A 24724-nucleotide genomic window follows, 5' to 3' on the forward strand; every position below is an offset into this window, starting at 1 on the left:
AAGAAATGACTTTTTTTTCCATCTTGGCCATGTAGATTTTGATACTTCAGTGACATCAAACTGATTGTCACAATCAATGCACATTAGTCTACATGTTAAAAACTTCAGAAGTTATGGGAAGAAGAGGAATATGAAAAGTATAAAAAAAGCTAACAAAGGCATTTAACAGATTGAATCTTACTCTGTAGGAGAGTTTTGTATTTGCGATATATCATTCATCTAAGACTAAGACATTCCATTTGACTCACACTTTGGCTTACCTTTTCTATTTGTAGCTACATTTTAAAATCACAAATCTGTTTCAGTTTTACAATGACAGTTGATTCTAGTCCACTCACCTGCTCCACTCCGTCTAGTGCTCATTTCTGCAACATAGGTCCACTCATTTGCATTAGCGTCATAGCATTCTACTGAACTAAGGCACTGACGTGACGCCCCATCGTAGCCACCAACAGCATACAGTTTACCTAGAAGGGAAACCAACAGAAACCTACAAATTTCGAATGCACACAGACTATATTGGTACATAGCTCTCTCAATTAGCTACTAATCAGCACCTGTCGTCAATCAGTTATTGAGCCTGTGTTCTGTAAATAGTTTAAGATAGTACACTATAGTTACTGTGTTTTCAGAATGTAAAAGGCAGCCAGCATCTAATTAGAACAATGTGAGTCAAAAGATTTTTTTTTAATTGCTTAACTGAAATAGAAAGGTACTTTACACTGTTGTAATTAAGAATTGTTCAAAAGCAAGCTAATTCAACTATGCCCAACATTGGAAGCTTGCAAGCAAGTTTCCTAGAAATACCAAAAATTCAGATTGCAATGACTTGAACAGTTGGCATTTTTTGATCAGAAACAGCAGGGGTTCCTATGCAGTTAAATATACACTGAAAACTGTTTTAAGACCCAAGAGCCAGCTCAGGTCTGCATTGTGTAAGCAACACCAGGTTATTCACCACTAAGCTGACTTGAAAGTCAGCAGTTTTGCTGCCACTGTCCTTGAGATCGTCCCCAGCATGCAACCAGCAAGGTCAGCCACAGATAACAGAGTTGACAATACTGCAGTGCCACATCACTAAAGACAAATGTATAAGGTCATCACTTCAGTAATCAAGTTCTCTAGCTTTGCTGACATGCGTAACCTAGAGCATGCATTCTTAGCAAGCTTCTCCTCAGTTTGCCTTAGGCACAGTTGAGGCTCTGAAAAAAAATTTAAAACAACTATGCTAAAAAATTTAAAACCAAGCAGAACAATTACGTATTGTTCATAGAGTTTGAATTACAAGGTTCAGTAAAAATATAAATCTGAATATTTTGAAAAGTGAAACAAGGTAGTAGGATAAATTACTGCATTTCTCCCCCTCTTTTTAGTATAATTTTCAGCTTACCTCCAACAACACCTACACCAACACTACTTCTTCTTGTGTTCATTGGAGCTACATGAAACCACTCATTAGTCTTCAAATTGTAAACTTCTACTGACGATAAGCCTGTGAAGACAATATAGCATTAATTTCTCTCTAAATACAGGTGCAGCATACTACCTATTTTCTAGGAAATTCTTTATATCTGAAAATTGGAATTATTTCATCTTAAGCACTGTTAATTACTAAGTAAAAGGCACAAGTGATGTCCTTTAGACAGCCAATTACAGTCAACCCATTCTTGGTGTCTCAAAATGGGCAAATTAATAAAAGCTTCTGTGCAACTCTGAAAATTTTTCTTTGGATCTTTTTCTTTCTTTTAATTAAGTCACTTTACTCTGTCCTACATATACTTCAGTAACAGTTATTAAGGACAAGGATGCTTAATGCATCTGTGAAAGGAATGAACAGTTTGTGTCCAAAGGCTTCCCACAGGTAATTCTGTGTTTGTAATCCTGTTTACAGTACCTGAAAATGCAGAAATAGATTTCAAATGGAAAAAAAGAGACCATGTAGTATTTCTGCTCATATCTTCCATGAGTTAATGACTCTATGGCCATAGGAGGAACACTGAAAGGGAACTTGTCAAAGTTATTTAGCCTAAACTCTTAAGGGAGGAGCAAACAGTTCACAGTTCAGGAAGAAGGATGTGACCAATAAAGCACATTGCACTCAACAAAATGCCTGGCTGCCCTCATGCTTGGTTTCATCACAGCTTCCAGGAAACAGACATTCAAATCTTAGGGCAAAACTAGTGAAAGCAAATCGGCAGCAGATAAAAGCAAAAATACCTGTACTCCCATCAAATCCTCCCACAGCATAAAGAAGACCATTTAATACTGCTGCTCCCAGCGTGCTTCTCCTGTCTTGCATATTTGCAACACTCGTCCACTGGTCCTTCACTGGATCATAGGAATCTACTGTGCGCACTCTTAAAGAGCCATTAAAACCACCAACAGCATAAACCATGCCTCCCATGTACACCATTCCTGAAGCAAAGAAACGGGGAGGAAAGATCAGTGATTTAGCCTAACAGTTCATTGCATCCCATACTGCCCTAAGTATGCAGATACTTGACAAAATTTACAGTACTCACTACACTATCAGGCTTTTGACTGTGTCCCTAGAGCCATGCTTCATTCCAAGGTTAAGCACTTCAAATTCTGACACTTTGTTAGCAACATCTCACACTTCTGAATATCAGGTTTGCTGAATTTCTTCTTGTGGAGATAGCTGCTTTAAGATCACATTTTGATATTTTTAGTATCAGTTGGTTACTTCTTCACATTCTTCATCTAATTTAATAATAATAGAGTATTTTAATAGTAAAATTACTTGTTATTATAATGCAATAATATGTAATTTATCCTTTGTATTTATGTGAGGTAATAAAGCAGTTTATTCTAAAGATTACCAACCAAAGAACAATTTACGATCAAGTTATCATGCTTCTATTTTTCTAGATTAACAAGTAATTAGCATTTTAAGGATGATCAGTGAAGTTAAATCTTAGCTCTTCTCGGATAAGTATCTTCAGTCTGTTCAAAGAACATATGTTTTATGCAGCATTACCAATCACAATAAAAAATTAGGCATTGTTTACCTGCTCTACATCTTCTGGAAGGCAATTCAGCTACCTGATGCCAGCGCTCTTCTTTAAAATCATAGCATTCAACACTGCGAATTGCCTTTGGTGCCTGTCCTCCAACAACCATCATCAACTAAAAGGGAGATGATAATATTTATTATTTGCATGTATGAGAGGAACAGAATGATCCAAAAAAAGTGTTAAAACCAAAATTCTGTAAAAGAAATAATTAAAGGATGGTTCTCCTACATTAAGGAATTTGAATCTTACAAACTAGGCAAAATTATTTTTTTAAAAAACACACGCAAATTACAATCATGGCCTCCACAGGAAATATCTGAGATAAAAAAGCAGGAAGCAATTACAATCTAGATAGAGCTCCTACAAACAGGGCAGATCCTGCTCTATTTTCTTACTCTGCTCTGTCCACGGGTATGAGAATTCAGTATCTATGTGGAACTGTGACCATTCATCACAGAGCAGCCTTACCTGGTTCCCTTGAAAGAAACGTGCTTAATCTACTGAATGGAATCTCCTATTCCTTTATTGCACTTGACATAATAGCACTATGAGAAAACTTATTTACTGCACTGGAAAGATGTTAATACCTGATGTTTGCTCTGTTTTCTTTTGAGAAAAACAAAAGACTATACTTAGCTAAAAATGTAATAAATGCTCAAACTCAGAAGCTTCAGTCTTAGGGTTTTATTGTTGTTGTTTGGTTGGGTTTTCGTGGGGTTTTTTGTGCAGGTTTTTTTTTTTTGTTTGTTTGTTTGTTTGTTTTTGTGTTTTGTTGTTGTTTTTTTAAAGAAACAGGCTTGCTTCCTCTCTAATACCAGGCCTATAATTATATATTTCTCAAATGCTGAAGAACTTACTAAAAAAAACCCAACCAAACAAAACCTCCAAAAATAAAATGTGAAGAGGTTTTATTTTTGGTGATTTTGTTTGGTCAGGGTTTTTGGTGGGGGGAGGGAGAGTATGCATGGGAAAGATAGGTGGGAGACTAAAGCATCTATATCACAAGTTGTATGGAGTATAATCACTTTTCATCTTTTTGTGATAAATAGTATGAAAATTTTTGTGGGAATATGCCAAGTGATGGTCACATTCTCATGACATCTTTTAAACTGGAGTTTTAAGAAGTGAGTGCTTTGTTAAAATAAGGGCTTACTTTTGGGAGGCTAGCAGGTGTTCTCAACTTCGTTCGAGTGCTTTTCATCAATGCTCGTTGCTCAGTTGGCAGCAAGTGATACTTCATAGCTTCAATGAGGTAATCTTTACAAGCACTGCTGTTCTTAACCAATATTTCTTCTTCAACTCTCTGTTTATTAATAGAAATTTAACAAGGTCTGAGTATGTTAAGGAAGTCAAACACAAGCAAGCCTGTGTTACATCACACAAATGCAGACTACTCTCATTTTTTACACTAATTTAACCATGACATGAATTTACATGATGGCAACATGCAGTTACTGAAGAAAAAAAAATTGATTCTACTAATTAAGAGATGTAGAAGAAGCAGTGTTAGGCAAGGTAAATTACTTCCTCACAAGCAAGCACATTTCTTGACTTTTCAAATACTGAGTATGGAACATATTAAGGAAAGAGGTGGGGAGAAGAATTTAACTAACTAGATAAATCACAACAGCAAAACAAAACATTAAGACCCACAAAAGCAAGAAAATAAACCCCAATACAAAACAAAGCCCCCAAAACCATCCACAAGAAGTAGAGGAAAATCACATGACAAACCCCAGAATTTCTAAAATAAACACCCACCAACCTGCTACTATACCTACTAACAAATGTTTATAACAAACTGGTATTTTCAGTCTTAAATATTTGACCTGACACCTAATTACTCAAAATGATCTTATAAATTTTGAAAAAAATGTATTATATTTGAAAGAAATGCTTTTTTCTTATCACTGAACTTAGGTTCAATTCTGAAGTTTAAAATTCACTTACAAAGTGTTGTATTAATCATCCTGTTAAAAAGTAAAAACTAACCTGATCTCAGCTAATTAAATAATTCAGATTACTAGTGTAGCAGGATGAGTAGTCAGCCAAACAGATAAATCACTTATATATGATATCCTCTATGTGACAATCTCTCATTTGACTCTGTCTGTGTGTGCATGTGTGCACATAGGTAATGGTGGCTGTCTGTTTAGTTTTACTACTATCAGTTAACATACTGCATTACACTGTTTAAAATTACTCATCTGGCTTTAAAAAAATAAAGTGAAATGTTCACATGCAGAAGAATTAATATTCCTTTTTGCATACCTGAACTAAATATTCGCGGGAAAGCAAAGGCAGCCGAACATGCTCCATCAGGCGTGCCATTAGCTCCTGCCTTACATCTTTGTCATGGTTAACCCACGCTATCACTGCTTCAAATACCTTCCAGAAAACAAACAAGTGTGAGTCCCTTGGCTTACAAATTCAGCAGTATAAAAATATGTGTCTCAAACCCAGTTTTTGCTTATACTAAAATTCCTACATGAGAAAAGACGACAGCAGTTACAACTCCCATTATTTCCATATTTACCCACTACAAAATTCTGAAGATGCTATAAACAGTCTCTTTTTATATCACTCCTCTTCTGGTGTTTCAAGGAGAGCTGCGCTACACTGATAAAATATACACAATAATTTCCTTGATACTGAAAATCCAATTAAACTAGGTAAACAATCCACACAGCAGCAGCGATATCACAATCCTTATACTTTTCTTCCTTTCTGTTAAAGACCAGCCACATCATCATTCAAAATTACAATCACTGAGTCCTTCTAGGCGAAGTGATGCCAAACCTAGATTCTTTATTGCACAACAGTTCATCATACACTAGAACATGAAAGCCTTAAATTACCCTCCATAGATGCAGCATCACATGTATCAAAAACTGATTGAGTCAGGCCTTCAGCATATTCTGGGAACACCAACATGACTTTGCTACTTGCAGTTTAAGCAGATATTTCTTGGATTCAAAGTTTCAAAGAGCTTTTAACACCAAATGCTGCCTAGCCAAACATGGTTTTGAAAACTATTTAGCCTCATTTGAACAAGAGGTGTTAATACAACTATATACTCCTTGGAAAAAAGAAAAGCAGCATAGTTTAAATCGATGTACTCAAAAATCAATACATCTACAACATGAAAACCATTATAGGCTCAAAGAGATACACTGGGCTCACTGAAGACCATGTTTCAAAAAATTGGTTTAAAAGAATGAGATCTAGCTGTAGGTGAACCAACATATATTTAAACTCAGGCTTGCTTATATCAAGCTGTCTAGCCATCTTCTTTGCAACCCACATTTGTTCAGTTGGGCTAAACAGCCCACATATCTACAGAGTTTTAATATGTTAGTGAGACTGCTGATGGTAAAGTTTGAAGATGCACATACTTGCTCTTTGAACTACTATTTTTGAGTTACTTATCCCTGGGCAAACCAAATTCCTGCGAGTGTGACTCACAGCATGTCTTCTGCTTGAACATGAGAAGGAGTTTCCATTTAACTTAGTTGCCATTTTTTCAAAGAATAAAGGACAATGTGATTTAATACAGTTGAAGGATTTTCAAGAGTTTAAATTAATTTTTAACATCAGACTGACAACACTTCTGGGAAACCTCTTTTAGACATGACAATGCATGCCTAACTTCACTGAGGAAACAACACATCCAAATAAGCATACAAGACCAGTGAGAGCAAGCTCGCTCTTTCAATCAAAAGGATAAAAAGAATACTAGGATACAGATGGTCTTACCTTCTCTTCTGAGGCAATTGTGAGTTTGTCACTGGATATAAGACTGCACACCTGCTCTACACCAAGATTGAGGTATTCTTCACTAAGTACAACATCAGAAAAGTGCTGTTCTGTTAGGAAGAAAAATAGTACTCTGACATACAGTGCTAAGTACTTCCCACAACAAGCATTAAACCAACAGAGGAAAAATAGAGGAAAACAAGTCAATAAGCATGCTATTTTGTCACATGTTAAAACATGTTATACAGGTTAAAGCTTGGCCTCACAAACAACTTGTATATTTAAAGATTCTTTAAAACAATTGAAATATCAAATCACATTATACTACAAGTAGAAATCATAACAATTCTACATTTTCAGCCTTGCTTCATCTCAGTACTTGCCCTTGACAATTACTTAAATCTCGTTTTGGTAACTTTTTACACACAAATACAGCAAAAAAGACTCCAGAAGAATATGTTCTCTATGCTGTTGACAAACGTTTCAAACCTGCACTTCAACATGAACAATGGCTGATTCATTAGCAGTAATCAGCAGTTTTGCAGTCCAATGTAGGTCAAATCAACCAACAAGTCTGAGTCCTGTGTCATCTCTCACAGCTTCTCCATGGTCATAAAAATATAACATATCATGACCTCTACAACATGTAGGGGATATATATTTTTTTCTCATTTTTCTATGGCCTCAACTTAAATAAAACTGACAACATTCAACATTTTAGTCATAGAACCAGATGTTTCCTTCAACACCGAGCATGTATTTTTATGAACTTGTTTTTCAATTATTCAGTTGCCCTCTCACTTTCCTAAAATTGCTTTTTAAGCCATGCAGATGATCAAAAGTAGCTCCATCCAGTTAATTGTTATTTTCCCCCTCTTCAGCTGTTCTTAACAGAAGTTAGAAGGAACAACTGTTACTGGGAATTTAAGAATTCAGGCAAAATTATAGCAAAAAAAGATCAAATTCATTCAAACTGAAGAACTATTTTAACCTTTTCTATCACTCCACTAGTGCTACTATAATTAAGACTCCAGGCTTGACAAACTCTCTTAAGCTGCTAAAAATAGTTTAAAAATCCTGAATATTTCCAGCTCAAGAAATCTGATTTTTTCAGGTCAACTTTGCAGGGTACAACAGCTTCCCCTCCCCCCATCCACTGCACTGAAGATTAGAAAGCATAAAAAGATAAAGGACAGGAATTATACTGAGTTAGATTTATCTAGTTCAACATCCTATTCCTTCAAACAGGCAACATAAATTGCTTCAGAAAAAAGTCCAAGAATATATCTGAAAAATGTGGTAATAAAACCTTGTCCTATGAAGGTCTCTTTATGCATGAAAGATTAGGGATGGGTAGACAGAAGGAATCTTAACCATATTTTACTAAATAACAAGTTTAGTGATATTACAGTCCAGTACCCTTGAATCCTGTCAAATTTCTTACTTTAATACCTCCCTATATTGATAATGCCAGTGTCTCATTGAACGAACAGCTCCACATCTAAACACCCAGTTTACCATTAATCAGTTTTGAATTAATATTTTCATGTTCTAATGGTGAAAACGATAAGGGAAGCCCTCAACTTGTCTACTCAAAATCATACATCATTATTCTATGTGGCTTTTTAGCCTTCATCTCTATTTAATGTAGCCTGCCCTCACCTTTTCAGTCCCTTATCCTACCAGCCTTTCCATTCATCACTACAATTCCCTCCAAATCTGCAGCGTTCTCTTACAATGGACGTGTAGTATTTTCAGTTGTATTTCAGGCAACAGGAGAGAAACAATGAGAAATAATACCGCTGATTTTTAGACCACCACCATTATTTTTCCACCCCTTAAAAATCTTTAAGTATGTTTGCTTTTCAGACTACAAATATGCAGTTTCTTACAATGAAGTAGAATTTTCTGAGGTACATTTATTGAAGTCAGTACCTGATGAATTTTACTATTTGCATATGGCAAATAAAAATTGATAATAAAAATTTGCATAAATTAGTTTTGCGATTAGTTTCGGAAACAACACTGTCACATTTCAAGTGACAGTGCCACAAAACAGCATGCCTGACTGTACTCAGAGGTTGTATTAGGAAGCTAGCAGAAAGATGAAGCAACACTCATCCAAATCTCAAACAAATCTGAGGTTCAGAAGCCTTGTTCCCTTAAAAAGCCAATTCAACAGTGTATCACATCCAACAGGATATACTCTCTGAACTAGAAATTCTCAGGTGATTTTATAGACTCATGTACAAGAGCTTTACTTTTTGAAATCTTGCTTAGGTTTATGACATGCTCTAAGCAGGAAGAGATAGTCTATAAACCAGAAGAGTAAAAATTGAGAATTTTCTACATAATACCATGAATATGAGGCTGACTCCTGTAGAAGAAAATCTGAAAAAAATAGACGGTACTTCAACAAAACCAAGATTGTTTTACCAGATGTTAGTCTCTGTACATAAAGCATAAAACAAGGCACATGGTCAAGAGAAGAGTGGACAGGGAAAAAAAAAATAAAATTGGAGAATAGATTGCCATATAATTAATGCAGTTAAATCTGCCAATGAAAATTTATCTAAAGCTGTCATATGCTGAACACCGAAATTGTTATGATATATAAAAATAAAGCTTATGAAATTTAACAAAAAGGATATCAGTATCTTTGATATAACATGATTCAGTATGAAGAATTGCAAAAATCCCATTTAGAGTCTCCTTTCCCGGTAACTATGACAGGAAAATAGTACTGAATGTGCATTATTTTACTGTCTGTGGATTTCTATTATCCCATATTACTGCTCACTTGCTGAAAGCTTTGATGATCTGGAGATACTAACATCAAACATCATGAAACTTATCTGTCCCCTGCAAAATCTCAAATTAGCTCATTTTTTATTTGCTGCATTAGTAACATGCTTTCTTCATCAACATTTCCTAGATAAGCAAACTGATAGAACTTTAAGTTGGAAGTTTTCATGAGAGGATAAAATACTTTTTCCTCCCCCTGCCAAATTAGAATTTTCCACACAGTGTGTGACTTTGACAAATCTGTATTGGAATCCTGCCCCACTTCTTGCCACTCTACCCAGATATTGAAGCCAGCTGGCTCTAGAGTAAGGCAGTGTGGAAACAAGCTGGCTAAGGAGTTGCAGAGGCTTGGCTCCCAAATTCAAATTTCCCAAGCAAGGAGAATTCTATTTCTTCATTATCAAAACTAAAATCTGCCTTAAAAAAAAAAATCTTCCATTTTAGAACACTTCTAAAATATCTGTTCCAATCACAGATGAAAAACAGATTTTCACATTTTCGCAACCAATAGAAAAAGTGTCTATTTGAATAGCTAAAGATCTATCCTTATCTACTGCCTTCTACCAGTAGGATGAGACTTCAGCATCAGGGACAAACTAAAAGCACAGAAAGGAAGTTCTTGACAACATTAAAGGGGCTAGTGACAAACTGTTTGGAAGACCATAGGAGCTGTAAATGTATCACTTTCTGGTATTATTCATTCTGAGTCTGGAGATGTGTATAATACACGGACACAGCAGCAGTAAGCACTTGACATACCTCCCAAAAAGTACACACATAGTCTTGCTGGCCATAACGATATCAACACTAACTTCATATTTTTCAATTACATAGGAAGGAAAGCTACATCTGAAATTTGCACACATTTTGTTCTATAAACATTTGTGGATTAATTCACAAACACTATTTCATTCATTTATACTACTTACAGTCAAATCTTCTCTGGTTTAATTGCCTTTACTAAATGGAATAAACAAGTACAGAAGCAAAGTTCTGATTAAGTTCCACTGAATTAAAAACCTTTCAGAGAATCATGGTGGTCAAAAATGAAAGCCTGTAACCCATCTCCTCTTTTTTGTTTTATGACAGTGGCTATTGTCAGTGTTTGCGTATGACATGGTTGAACACTGTCTAAATTTCTGTCCATCATTAATAGACTTCAGTAATTTTCTAACATGTTTGTGAAGTATTCCAGCAGCTGAAGACATTTAATCTTTTTTTAAACTTTTGCACACTTTCAGAAATCTCCCCCAAACCCAAATTACCACTTATAAAAAACATAGCCAGAGCAAATCAATGCCAGAGGTTGCAGTTAGAAAAAGGGAAAATGCCATCTTATTCCCTAGATCTTTGCAATGTATATTTGTGTGTGAAACAAAGTATCACTACCAATTGTATGAAATTGTATGAAATCTCCTAAGTGTCTTTTGTCTGATTTAGACCAACTATTTCTATTTCACAAAACAGATGGTGATTTATTTTTATTAACTAAATGAAGTACCTGCAACTTTCTGATGTGCTAATGCTACAAAGCCAGCTGGAACTTTCCAGAAATGGGGCTTCTTTACAAGCTGATAGCCTCTCACTTTAGGGCAATGGAACTTGGAAAGACCTAAGCTTTACATTTGCTTAAAAGAATGATGACGATTTCTCAAGTAGATGAAACTAAAATATTTAGCAAGAACTGTTTTTTTAAATTATTGTTTCAATTCTCAATGCCACATTGTGATTTTTAAATTTTTTTTTTTTTTTGCTTGAGACAAAAGCTCCTTACTAATACAAAGCACTGATAGAAGGAACCCCAACCTTCTTACAGAGGTTCTGCCAGTTGGAGAACCAGCAGGAGCTAAACATTGCAGAATCAACTAAAAAAAAAAAAAAAAAAAAAAAAAAAAGACTTGTCAATTTTATGCTTAAATAACTTCTTTTGAGAACACCATGAACTTCATAGCAGCCAAGGTAACAGCAGCATAGCAACAGACATTGCTACTCAGAATAGAATTGTAGGAACGATTCTGCCAGCTACGTTCTTCCAATCTCATGCATACAAATGTACACAGAAATAGTCTACAGAAGACATGCATAATTCCAAGTCTAGTTAGGGCTCAATAATGTTTTGGACTCGGAGCACCAAAATCAAGAACATTGTATTCCACAGTTAGGTCCAACACAGCAACCCAGGCTTCATAACACATCCTACGATCCCTAACAAAAGTTTCTTCAGCATCTCCTCAGCACAATGTTCAAAGTCAAGGTGGTTTGCTGTGTAAATCCAGTCCTCAAAAGACACTTCTTCCACAGGTAACCTAAGGTTTATACATCCTGTACTGCCCTATGCAGTGAATGGAAGTACATTATTATTCTCTGGTTATAACTGAGAAATATGTCAAGGCCTTAGCACTGAGTGTCTCTCTTGTCAAGATGGCATACCTCTCTTCAACAAAAGGCTTTACCAATATAACTATGTTATATTGGTAAATATAACTATATATAATATACCAATATAACACAGTTATATTGGTATATTAAACATAGTTATATTGGTGTGTATATATATATATATATATATATAAAACATAGTTATATTGGTATATAGCAAATAAAGTTATTCCAAAACCAAAAAGCACTATATTCTTTGCAAAAAAAATTATCTTGCGAACATATTCTAAGATTATGGAACATGTATACCGGGCTAAAACTGAGGACAGACTAGCAGTGCCCATGCCACATACTTCTCATGGGAATCCTTACACAAGTAGAATGAGGGGCCTCAACTATACATAGTCCTGACTGCAAGTGTGACAAGACCTAGAGCAAGGCTGCTTTCAGGAACATCATGGGGACATGCAGCATCTCAGAAAGTTTAATGGCAACACAAGCTCATTTCAGGTAAACTGTATTAATTGTTCACCATTTTCAGATCTCTCAATAAGCATTATAGATGTATATAAATTACTCTCCTAAATTATAGGCATCTCACACTGTGCTACAGAAAGACCAGCCCCACCATAGGATTATGAAGCTCCCATTTTAATGGAAGATGGTTATTTATTCCCACTGGAAGAAGCTCCAGAGTTTCACTTTTCTCATAATTTGTGACCTACATTGGCAACCATTTGTATTTGTGCTATCACAGTCTATTAGCAGAGGTACCTCTCTGCCTCTTTTTCCAAACGATAAAATAGAAAGAGTTAACAAAAAAAAAAAAAAAGACTGGAAGAAGTTAAACATCCAAATGTTTTTCATTTTCTCTAGCAGGGAAATATTTTCAGTGCTTTTCCAGTCTAATAATCCTCTTCTGTACTCAATCTAGTTTCTGAATCCGTAATCCCAAAATGAACTCCTGGAAGTTCAGCTGTCTGTGATGAAAGGCCTAATTCTGAAATAGCACAACCATGTCTTTGGCTCAGACTTCCTGAGAAAAAAAAAAAAATCAGTTGTAAGAAAGAGCCTTGAAAAAGTACAGTGAGCCATTTCAGATAAGAACAAGGATGGAAAGAAGCTACGATGATTAAAATACAGGCACTAAGACACTTGAAAACTCAGGATAAACACTGACCTGAAAAGCTATAAAACCATACAGAAGAAAAACAGTGAATCAGCAGACAGAAATCCATCAAGACCGATGATCAGCCCATTCCAAGGAGAAATGAAGGCAAACCTATCCTTAGTGGGAGCTCAGGAATACTGAGCATTTTGGTGCTCTGCCTAAGAGCTTGCAAGTCCCAGCTAGGACCAACAAATAGCTTCTTTCTCCTTTTCGTTTGCCTGTATCCTGCTTGTCTCTCTGAGCACAGCAAAGGATTCCTGAACAAAATAATCCTGAGAGGGAGGATTACGAATTGGACACAATTTCTGTGCTCTCAAACACATTTAACAAGTACTGCATTCAAGGTCTTGCCAGGGTCTCAGATTTTACATGTCTAGCAAATAACCTGTATAAATACTAGCTTCAACTACTAAATTGAACAAAGATTGTTTAGAAGTAACTGAAGTAGTCTATCATCAAAACTTATTCCCTAAAACATGATATATCTGAACACTAACACTAATTAATAAATGAACACCTTGCTTCCTACCACATAAAAGGTCAAAAATATGATAGTGGTTTAGATTTTATATTACTCAAAGACAAAAAAAAAAGACTTAATTAGACCTTCTTATAATACTGTAAATATGGTTATCACAAAATCAGTCACATGTGTATTAGAACTGCTCCAGTAAAGTATGCATTACAAAGCTTGCTCTTTCAAAAATCAAGCTGAATACCTTTTGATATTTTTAATTGTTATAAAATAGTTTCAATATAATTAACAATTTCTGAGTGTGGCTGATTTATTTACCTATTTCACACTTAAGATAGCAAACAAGAATTCTGTTGCCTTACACCTAATTGTATGACTTTGCTACATTTCTGTAATGAAACATTGATTCATGATAGAGATACTAAAATCTCCTGGAAGTGAGTTTAAAAAAAATTTTAAAAAATCTATACAGGAAACAAAATTTTCTAGGAAACTGAAGGCTTTCGTGAAAATCCTTCTTTTTATGAGATCTAATATCAGTCAAGGCAATAAAAGAACCCTATTATTTGGACATAAACATATGAATTAAAGCACTTAGTGCTCTATTTCAAGAAAGTTTTCAGTTTTTAACTCTGTACTAATTGTTAATGATGCTAATTGGTCACTGTACATTTTAGAAAAGTTACATAAAGCAATACAATCATAAAGCAATACAACCTTATCAGGATATTTTGGTTTTAATTCTCTTTTCTGTATTGCTCTTGTACTAAGCCTGACTGAGTGCTAAGGATTAAGGCAGGCAATGTAGAGAGTGCAGTGCAATGAAGTAGGCTCTCACCCTGACTGTGCACAGCATATTTATCTCTACAGTAAGAACAGAGTGTGCATTGATTTAAAATTCACCACACAGATACAGCAAAAACACAGCAGGAGTTAAGCTGGCAGCTCATGGTATGGGCCAGCAGGGTTCCAAGAATAAATGACAAAAAGGGAAGCACAGATGAAGAAAAGGCTTTCTGGAAGAATTTGACAGAAATAGAAGGTAGTTTGATTGCAGAGGAAAGAGAAGGTTAATTCCCAGCACAAAAGTAGTAGAGAGATATGAAATAAAACAGTCAAGTGAGGGCAATTCTGTTGAACTGAAAAAGACAAGGATAAGAGGTTGGAGTTTGATTGGGGGAAAAGGAATATCGCAAGAGTGGTAAAATTACCGTAGCAAACAAAGGAAGTTGCATGAGAGAGAGAGAGAAACATCACAGCAACAGGGAAATATGATGTTCAGCAGATTTGGTAGGAAGATAAACAAAACAGAATAACACTCAAGTAGTTGAGAGAAAATAGTAAAGGAGACTTAAAGTTGTCAAGTTTTCAGTCCTCAACGACAGACAACACTGAAGTCACCAGTGACAGAGGAAGACAAGGAGAAGGGAAAGATGTTTAGATGGAAAGTAATTTATTTTTGCTGAACTTGAAGTAGAAATGGACATCCAAGAGACAAGGAAAAGACAGGAAAAGATCTGTGACTGGGCAGACAGTGCAAGCTGCATATAAGGAGGCATACCTGAGAGTCACTTTCAACATCTGACAATATTTGACTTCTGAATTTCCACACAAATCTGTGCTACTGCCAAAACTCTAATCAAATTATATTATTTCACTAGATAGTAAATTAAAGTCTATAAACAAGGTAGTTTTATTTGCTGCAAAAAGCTTTCATGAAAAAGTAATTCCTGAGTGTAACATCTTCAGTCTCGACTCAAGCATCCATACCCCAAGGCACTCTATGCACAAAAGAACAGTAAGATCACTGCTACTTAAATTAAAAGCCTTAAGTTTTGGTTACAGTGTTACACTACAAACTTAAAAGCTTATACAACGTTTGGTTTACTTTTTAGGAATCTACATTTTGCAACTTCTTTGGGCATCAAGAGCAAACAAAGTTTTAATCTATTATGTTAAAAATTACCAATTTAGTAATACACTCTCTGAAATTACATGTATATCAGTTTCCAGTAGTGGTATTTGAAATACATTTTAAAACAAACAAACAAACAAAATATTTTTAGCCTTCACAGGACTGTAGAAATGTAATCTTGACAGAACTTCAAATCATCTAATTTTGCACACAGACATAAATTAGATCAACGTAAATCAGAAGTTAGTCTCCTCAGTATTTTCACAGCTGCCTAACAGTGGAGAGTCCATAACTCCCAGAGACAGCTTGCCTAATTTGTGTTACTTTTACAGTTAGATATTTTTCTTAATATCTGAAACAAGTTTAAAATTCTTGGCTCTTGTGACCAAGAGAGCCAATGGTATATCTTGGGGTGCATCAAGAAAAGTGAGTCCAGCAGGTCTAAGAAGGTTCTTCTCCCCCTCTATTCTGCCCTGGTGAGACCACACCTGGAATACTGTGTCCAGTTTTGGGCTCCCCAGTTCAAGAGAGACAGGGATATGCTGGAGAGAGTCCAAAGGAGAGGCAATAGGATGATTAGGGGACTTGAACACCTCCCCTATGAAGAGAGACTGAGAAACCTGGGGCTGTTTAGTCTTGAGAAGATTGAGAGGGGATCTCATGAATCTCTATAAATATCTGAGGGGTGGGTGTCAAGTGGAGGGGGCCAATCTCTTCGGTGGTGTGTAGTAAAAAGAAAAGAAACAATGGGTACAAGCTTGAACATAGAATATTTCACCTCAACATGAGGAGAAACTTCTTTACGGTGAGGGTGACGGAGCACTGGAGCAGGCAGCCCAGAGAGGTTGTGCAGTCTCCTTCTCTGGACACATTCAAAACTCCTCTGGATGCATTCCTGTGCGGACTACCTTAGGTAATCCTGCTTTGGCAGGGGGTTGGACCCGATGATCTCTGGAGGTCCCTTCCAACTTCTAATGTACTGTAATACTGTGAAAATTATCTCACAAGTTGAGCTTACAAATTCTCAGTCATTTTCATGCACAGGAAGATTTGCATTCTTTCTCATCCTTCTAGCCTACTTTCTTGACTGAGAGGACTCTTCTCCCACATACCATGTCACCTCAGTCTATTTTCTTAACACGTTCATGTTAGACTTCCTTGGATTCACCTCAGTGTGTTTCCATCTACTTTAAAGTCCAGTTCATAATTTTTCCACTTGAGGCCTCAGCAGTGTCAAGAAAAAGGGAATAATTATTCTCCCTCATTGCCCCCATATACAACACTATTGTTACTTCACCACAAAATCAGAATTGCTTTTTCATTCACAAGAGCAAGCAAAACGAATCTAATTTGCAAAATGTCAAGACTCGACATGAGCCAGACCTCTTACAGTTACAATTATCACAGTTGTTAGGATGACCATGACAATATACTTTTAGTAATAGAATTAAGAATTTTTTTTTCAGGGAAAAATAAAAAGAAAAGAGAAATAGTGCTTTTTACCAGGAAAGTAGAATTTTGCTCGTTGAGATATATAATTGGTTAGAAGGTGTACCTCTATCTACTTTGTTTCAATGTAGAAAAGTGAGTCTACATGTTTCCTTAAATGCAGGAAACTTCACATTTTGGGCTACATGAGTACAGATTTTTCAGAACAGTTGATAACACAATACTCATGGCACATTTCTTAGCCAGTGCAGTACAGATAATCCTTCCTCAAGGCCCTCATTTTTTCTTCCCTTGTATACTTTACCTACAGATTTTGGCTTGTGGCAGTTGCTAGAATTTCCATTCTTCTTGCCCGAACTCCTCCTGTAAGTGATGGTGAAATTTTAAACCGCAAGCCATCTTCTTTCTGGATTAAAATTGCTTGGACCCTGTTATGGCCTTGCTAGGTTGTAAAGGTGCTGCTCCTTTGTGCTTATTATAATTACGTTCCAGCCAGGAAACTATTTCTTTTACAGACCGTAGGATCATAGGATGTTACAGGTTGGAAACGACCTTCGAAATTCATCAAGTCCAGCCCCTCTGCCAGAGCAGGACCATAGAATCTAGCACAGGTCACACAGGAACACATCCAGATGGGTCTTGAAAGTCTCCAGAGAAGGAGACTCCACAACCTCTCTGAGCAGCCTGTTCCAGTGCTCTGTGACCCTCACAGTGAAGAAGTTCCTCCTCACGTCGAGGTGCAACCTCCTGTGATGTAGTTTATATCCATTACCCCTTGTCCTATCCCAGGGTGCAATGGAGAAGAGCCTGTCCCCTCCCTCTTGACACTCAGCCCTCAGATATTTATGAACATTTATTGAATCCCCTCTCAGTCTTCTCTTCTCCAGACTAAAATGCCCCAGGGCCTCATAGGGCATGTGCTCCAGTCTCTTAATCATCCTGGTTGCTCTTCATTGGACTCTCTCCAGTAGATCCTTGTCAAATGTACTGTTGGTCAGAAGCTACATGTCTGCAATATCCTGGATAAAATTTGGTTTCCTCTGGGAGAGGTTGGGTGGGCATGGAACCCATATGTGTACTCACACACAGAGATATCAAGATATACACAATAGTAATGATGACTTGCCTGCATATGTATTGGCCTTGGTCAAGAGATCTGTGCATGCATGCATGTCAGCAAAAGCACGAATCCCCAAGCAGTTGATAGGATGAAGCTGGGATTCCAAAAATTCACAGCAAGTCCGTTTCACATCCTGCAGTTGCAAGAGACCAGCAGCTGGGAGCAGTACCTGTAAGAAGTAACAGATGGTTAATTCTGTTCAATTCTGAGCTTACACAAGAGCATTCTCAGTATCAATAAACAAAATAATTCATTTTAAAAATTAAAACTAAACCAGAAGAAAATTTCAGCATTATGTGACTGAAGAATTTAAAATCCAACCTTTTTTACACAATTTTATCTCCATGCAAATACCACTTAGGATTTCAAGTAACAAGAAAAATCTCTACCACTGTGTAACCTACAAAATCATTCCATATATTATATTCTCACACTTCACAAACTCTTCCCAATATTTGTTCACAAGTTCCTTTCTTACTGTTTCCAACACTCCATAATTATCTTTCATTTCATAATCCTCAGCATTAGGTATTTCTTTAAAGCAAAGATTTCTAGACCATGAGAGAACACATAATAATAACCTTGTTTGCTGCAAGCACTGGACACTGGACCACCTTATAGCATCAATAATAAGCATCTTCATGCAACTAATGCTAGTTAGGACTCAATTCAGCTTCAGAGGTCAGTGACATTCTTTCAAGAATGACAATTCAGGCACTTAAAAGCCTGAGTACATAAAATATTTTGTAATTCACTAAAAATATGTAACAGTAAGGAATTAGTATAAATTACGTATTTGTCCTACAGCTTTCACAAAGGAAGAAAAAGTAGAGAATAATTTTTAAACATGTGTAACATATGCTTTTTCTGCCCACTAAAACTTAAACGCAAGGTTTAGGTGAACTGTTTACTCTTTATAGACATTTTGTTTGAAATAAAACTAACAATTACAATTCAAACTAAACCAAAAAGGACTTAAGATGATACAACCTTGTAAAGCCAGCATCTGCTTTAATCTTTGGGTTTTGGTCCCACTTCTACTATTTATGGCTGTTCTTCTCCTTTAAGCTGTTTGAAAACCCTGTTTCTATTCCTTGAGATACTAATCCCTAATTTGAAGCAATCATCCACTGAAGCTTCTGTTTTACACATTCATGTATTAGACAGGAGAAAGGTAGGATCATCCATATAACAAGAGTTTGCTTTAAATATGAACCATTAATGAAAGAGAAACGAAGTAAAAACACAAATGTGATTGCTCTGAGATATACAAACTGCTGCTAAGCAAAATAACTAAAAACTAATTTAAATCTTGTTTGATATTTTCAAGGATTAGCCAAGTCAAAATAAATGGAGAAGATTTGCATGTAATAGGCACAAGTGTCACAAAATCACACAATTCAAAACAAATTGAGTAAGCTGAAGGGTTACTAATGACAAGGTTAAAACAATATAGTAAACTCATTTTAGCATATATTAATGAAAATATTAAGGTAATACTAGTAATACAAATTCTACTACTAGAACTACGGCATGACTAGTTGTAAGAGTGAGTAGATAATTCAAGGCTAGAATCTAATACAAGTATTTATTTATTTACACAACTTGTCCCAATGAAACAAACATTTCATGCCTGCTGACAAATTCAGTAACTAATTCAAGCACAGTCCTAGATAATTTTAGGCATGTTATCACTATAGTTGAGCAAATAACTGAGAACAATCCTTGACTGCTCAAATGGATTAAAGTAGAAAAATATGTTAAATATCATCAAATCAGTAAACAAAATGGGAAGGTGGAATATGAGAATGATATGCAAAAAATAATGTAATATTTGTGTGCACAGTCACACTAAGATACTTGCTCCCTCATATGAGCAGTAAAGCAATGTTACAAGAATTAGATCACTCTTCATAATGGGTGGGCAGGGCCACCTCCTACTAGACTAAATTGCTCAAGGCCCCATGCAACCCGGCTTTGAACACTTCCAGGATTGGAATCCCCACAGGTTCTTTGGGCAATCTGTTCCAGTGCCTCACCACCCTCACGGTGAAGAATTTTAACTTATTGCAAATGAGCTTGTGAAGTTACAGATTTCAATTACATTTTAGTTGTCAGAGAATAAGATATTTACATCTAAATATATTTGTGTATTCTGCTACTAAAAAGGAAAACAAAAGCAAAGTGTATCAAATTTATCCCATTTAAATTATTCATTGGGCTTTGGTTACTAGGCAACAAGAGCTGTGATAACTTCTAGCTATTTCCATTTGTACCTATAGAACTGTTAGTCTGGAAGCTGTAATAACTTGCCTTTAAAAATATCGTTTCATCACAAGTAGATTCCAATTGATGAAGCCACGGACAGAACTAAACGGGGGAGGGAACCCCAGCTCCTCTCAAACACATAAAGAAGACTATATCAAAAACTGCAGTACAGATTAACTGCTGCTGACTCCAAACTGGTAGGCTGTAGCTCAGATTTATTTCCAAAAATAGCCAGCAGAGGGCTTTAAAGATCAAAAATACTTCAATATGCGTATTATTTTGTACAGCGAGAACCATGGGGGTAGGGGGGGAAATTCATCTTCAATTACTTATTCAATGAAAACACATCCTCATCACAATGGTGGTTGTTTTTATAACCAAAGAAAATGAATAGATTATTATTACAGATGGCAAGCAAGAAATTAATCGTGTGTTTGCTTTTTCATGTCAAAAATCATAGTGATGAACTTGGAACGACTGCTACATTTCCTAGTGCAGATCATTTAACTCTTACTTACAAGTCATTGAAGACTATCCCCTTTTTATGCAGTGACATTACTATTTCCACACTTGTGTGCACCCACCCAAATACACTTTTCCAATCCTACTGAGACAAAAGGGACTGCTACTAGGTACAAGTACTTCGTTGGTTTTTTTTTAAATCCACCTGCAGGGACACCTGCACAATCAGAAGGGATCCACTTAAAGCCCTAAACTTGGGTGCCTGTTTTCACTGCAGTAGATTCAGGCACTTCATCAACCAATATATGAGGCTGCAGCCCACTCTTGTGGCCCTTCAGACATGCCAGGAGTATGGTGAGAGCTGAAGGTACTGATGCTGCCTGAAGCTTTTCTCCCTCTTTCTTTTCCAGGTAGCCCCATACCTGTACACTGTTGTGTAGCTGGACATATTTACCTCATGTGACCAAAACATATGCATACTGAGCTCTGATGTGAGGAGCAGCTGGTACTGGTGCAGGCAAGCACTCCTCCAGTCACATGCAATCCAATAATTGACAGGGAATATGTTTACAACAGTCTCAGGGATATACAGCCTGTGCGACTGACCAACAAATCCTACAATGGAAGAAGGCTCAGACAAGATGGGCAAGAACAAAGAGCTCATGGAAGAAAAGTAAGTGGCACAAAGAAAGGTAAATAGGGACAAGAGGGACTGGAGAGTAACCTGTTTTAGATACATGGCTGTTACTGATGAGAGTCATCAGGTTGTGTAAACAGCATTGTCTAAGATAATTAGTACAGATTAATGGCTTCTTCAGCTAGTTAGACCAGTGCAGGTGAAGGTATATATGTGGCTCAGCCCAACATAAATACAAAAACTGAACAACCAACAGAAGGAGCTCTGAAGGCAGCAACTCACTTGAGCTGGCTTTAGCCTGCATTTTCCTATCTGGTGAACTGAGGATGCCTAACATCCTGACAGTGAGCACACAGAGACCAGTAATGGGAATAATTTTTTGCATAGTGACCCAGATGTATATTGCAATTGCTATATCATGCTTGTGTTGTGATTTCAGTATATTGGTGTATATCTCTGCTAAATCTAAACATACCACTGTAGCACAAAGTATTTTCTAATCAGTAAATTTTGTATCAAACATTAAACCCTTCTTGTGGACTATCTAGAAGAAGCTGGTCACAGAAGCTGCCCTGGAGTGTCTCCACATCAAACAAGGGAGCTCATCCCACCCAAAGGCTGACAGATGACCTAACAGGCATCCATTTACAGTACATTTGCTTCACGAAGTTCAGTGACACTCTCCTTTATATAGCCCTGAAAGTGACCAATCTTCATCCATCAAAAAGACAACCCATCAAGTCCATATTTCTCTAATTTAGAGAGGATGTTGTGAGGGACTGTATGAAAGGCTTCACATTAAGTCCAGACATCCATAGCTCTTCCCTTCTCTGCTGATGTCACTACACCATATAAGGCATTGCCCTGGTGAAGCGATGCTGGCTGTCTCTAATCACCTCTGTGTCCTCCATGTGCTTCAGCATAGCTTCCAGGGAAATCTGTTCCATGACAGGCATAAAGGTGTGGATCTTCCCAGGCACAAAGGTGAGGCTGAGAGGCCAGAGGTTCTCAGGGCAGTTTCCCAGGATTTACCAGAGACTTCACCCAACTGCCATGACTTTTCAAGTATCATGGAGAGTGGCTTGGGAACTACATCAGCCAATTCCCTCAGGACTCTGGGATGAATCTTGTCAGGTCTCAAATGTTAATGCCCATCATAAAACAAATCCTGAGGAAAACCAGTAAAGTCTAACCTCTATTTCTAAGCTTTAAATTTCAGCAAACTAAACTCCTTTACTTGCTATTTATACTATCACAGCATAAGGAAGGAAGAAAGAAAGGGAAAAAAAAAGTCAAAATCATCCAAATTATTTTTTCTCCTCATCTACATGCATCTGTGCTGAAATCGTGGTTGTGAACTGTAGTCTTAAGTTCTAGTGAAATCATTCAGGCTTGTACTGAAATTATATTATTTGGGAGTATGCATACAAAACCCACTAAAATAGATACAAATATTTTCACTCTTGCATCTGTGGAATAAAATGAGGAAGTTGCAATTTTGAAAAATTCAACCCTGCCAGATTTCTAGTGCAAGTTAAGTGCACTGTTCCATTGTAAAAATACACAAATAAGACGCTGCACTGGATTAAAGGAGTGCATGAGCTGCATGTTTATGACCTGATACCAGGTACAAGTGACAGTTTTATAGTGTCAGAGGAAGGAATCAGACTGCTAATCAAGATACAGCCTTATTCCTTCACATTCCCTTAGTACTAGTGCCATAGTTTAGGCCCAGCCAGCAACTGAGCACCACACAGCCACTGGATCATTACTTCCTCTCCTCCTTCCCATAGCGGGATGGGAATGAGAACCAGGAGAAAAAGGTGGAACGGTGAAAAGGAGTGATGTACAACACAACTGCTGAGCACCTGGAACCCACTGCCCAGCTGCCCTAACTGTGCGTCCTTCCTCCATCCAGCTCCCTCCCCCTTCTATACTGGGCATGATGTCAGTAGGGTCTCAAACTTCCCATTAGCTGGGTCAGTGCAGCTATCCTGGCTGTGACTCCTCCCAGCTTCTTGTGAAAATTGACCCTACTCTAAACAAACCCAGAACAAGTAGATACAAACTGTTAGAGTACAGCTTCAGGGGAAAACAAGCAAATAATTGTGGCAATGTATTATTTGAGTGGCTAACACAATCTACGAAATATTAAAAGTGGCTCCCAACTTGGAAAGCAGTGTGCCAGATTAAAATGGAGTACAAGGAAAAATAACTGGTTTACCTACCTTCTTTTCAACTAGCATCACAATCTGTATTTAAGAATTCTCTTCAGTCAGTGACATGCAATTTATAATAACTGATTTGCTTTAGAAGAGACATCACTTTAAAAGGCAATTCTGAATGAACTACTAATTATTAATTAAAACATTCGGGGTAGAAGTGGAGTTTTTTGTTGATTTCTTGGGGTTTTTTGAATGAGGTAGGTGTGAAAGTTTTGGGAGGGATTTGGGATACAGTTAGGGGTTGCTGAAGCACAGAAAAAAGATTCATGAAGCAAACTTACAGAAGGGTCAACTGTAATCAAGTAATACATTATAATTAATGGTGTCCATCTGGTCTATGAGGGAGAAAGAAGAATGCAGTCTTTGACTTGAGGGTTCTCCTATATCTTCTCTGCCAGAACAGTGCCAAAATCACCATGTAACAGTGCATTTCGGCTTAAGCCTACACACAAGAGAGACAGATTGATTTTCTATACTGATGGTTATTTTTGTTAACAGTCATAAACTTAGACTTTCATATCCTCTTGTGTTAAAAGACACTGGAAATAGAAATGAAACATTGTCTCAGTTGGAGTGAAACATTCTTGAACCTAAAATAATTGTAATTAGAATTTTAGATTTTTCTTTCAGTGAAAAAAAAATGTAGTGTTTTGATTTGATAGAAACTAGTTTTGATTCAAAGCTTGGTCACTGACAATTTACGTATGCACAGTAAGTCATCTAAATTGAAAGCTCAGAATCCTTCATCATACTGTAATTATGTGCTTAAAAGATTATACAGCTGCATAAATATACCTTCACAACTTCCTAGGACAGGAAAATTTAAACAAGACTAACTAGAGTCTGAATAAAGCCACTCACTGCTCATACTTTGTCATTAAGAAGCCGGACAATTTATTCTTTAACTATGGGAGCTGAAGTGCTAACCAGTCAAATAATATACAAAGCTTTCCTGCAGAAGGATTAAAAGAATCTGAAAATATTAAGTAGGCAGGATAACATAGCTCACACTATGTGATCTTGGCTC

General features: G+C 36.7%; 1 protein-coding gene across 1 annotated transcript in view; it reads right to left on the minus strand.

Moving 5' to 3' along the window:
* Nucleotides 1-24724, minus strand: part of KLHL2 (kelch like family member 2) — a 53975-nt gene that overhangs the window by 5110 nt on the left and 24141 nt on the right. Inside the window, exons 4-11 of the mRNA XM_054382785.1 lie at nt 18112-18274; nt 6792-6901; nt 5307-5423; nt 4189-4338; nt 3030-3147; nt 2218-2415; nt 1391-1492; nt 339-467 (exon numbers count right to left, since the gene is read on the minus strand). Of these exons, the coding sequence (XP_054238760.1) occupies nt 339-467; nt 1391-1492; nt 2218-2415; nt 3030-3147; nt 4189-4338; nt 5307-5423; nt 6792-6901; nt 18112-18274 (1087 nt within the window). The remainder of the gene's footprint in view (nt 1-338; nt 468-1390; nt 1493-2217; nt 2416-3029; nt 3148-4188; nt 4339-5306; nt 5424-6791; nt 6902-18111; nt 18275-24724) is intronic.

The sequence above is a fragment of the Indicator indicator genome, chromosome 8 (assembly GCF_027791375.1).
Source record: "Indicator indicator isolate 239-I01 chromosome 8, UM_Iind_1.1, whole genome shotgun sequence".
NCBI classification, from domain to species: Eukaryota; Metazoa; Chordata; class Aves; order Piciformes; family Indicatoridae; genus Indicator; species Indicator indicator.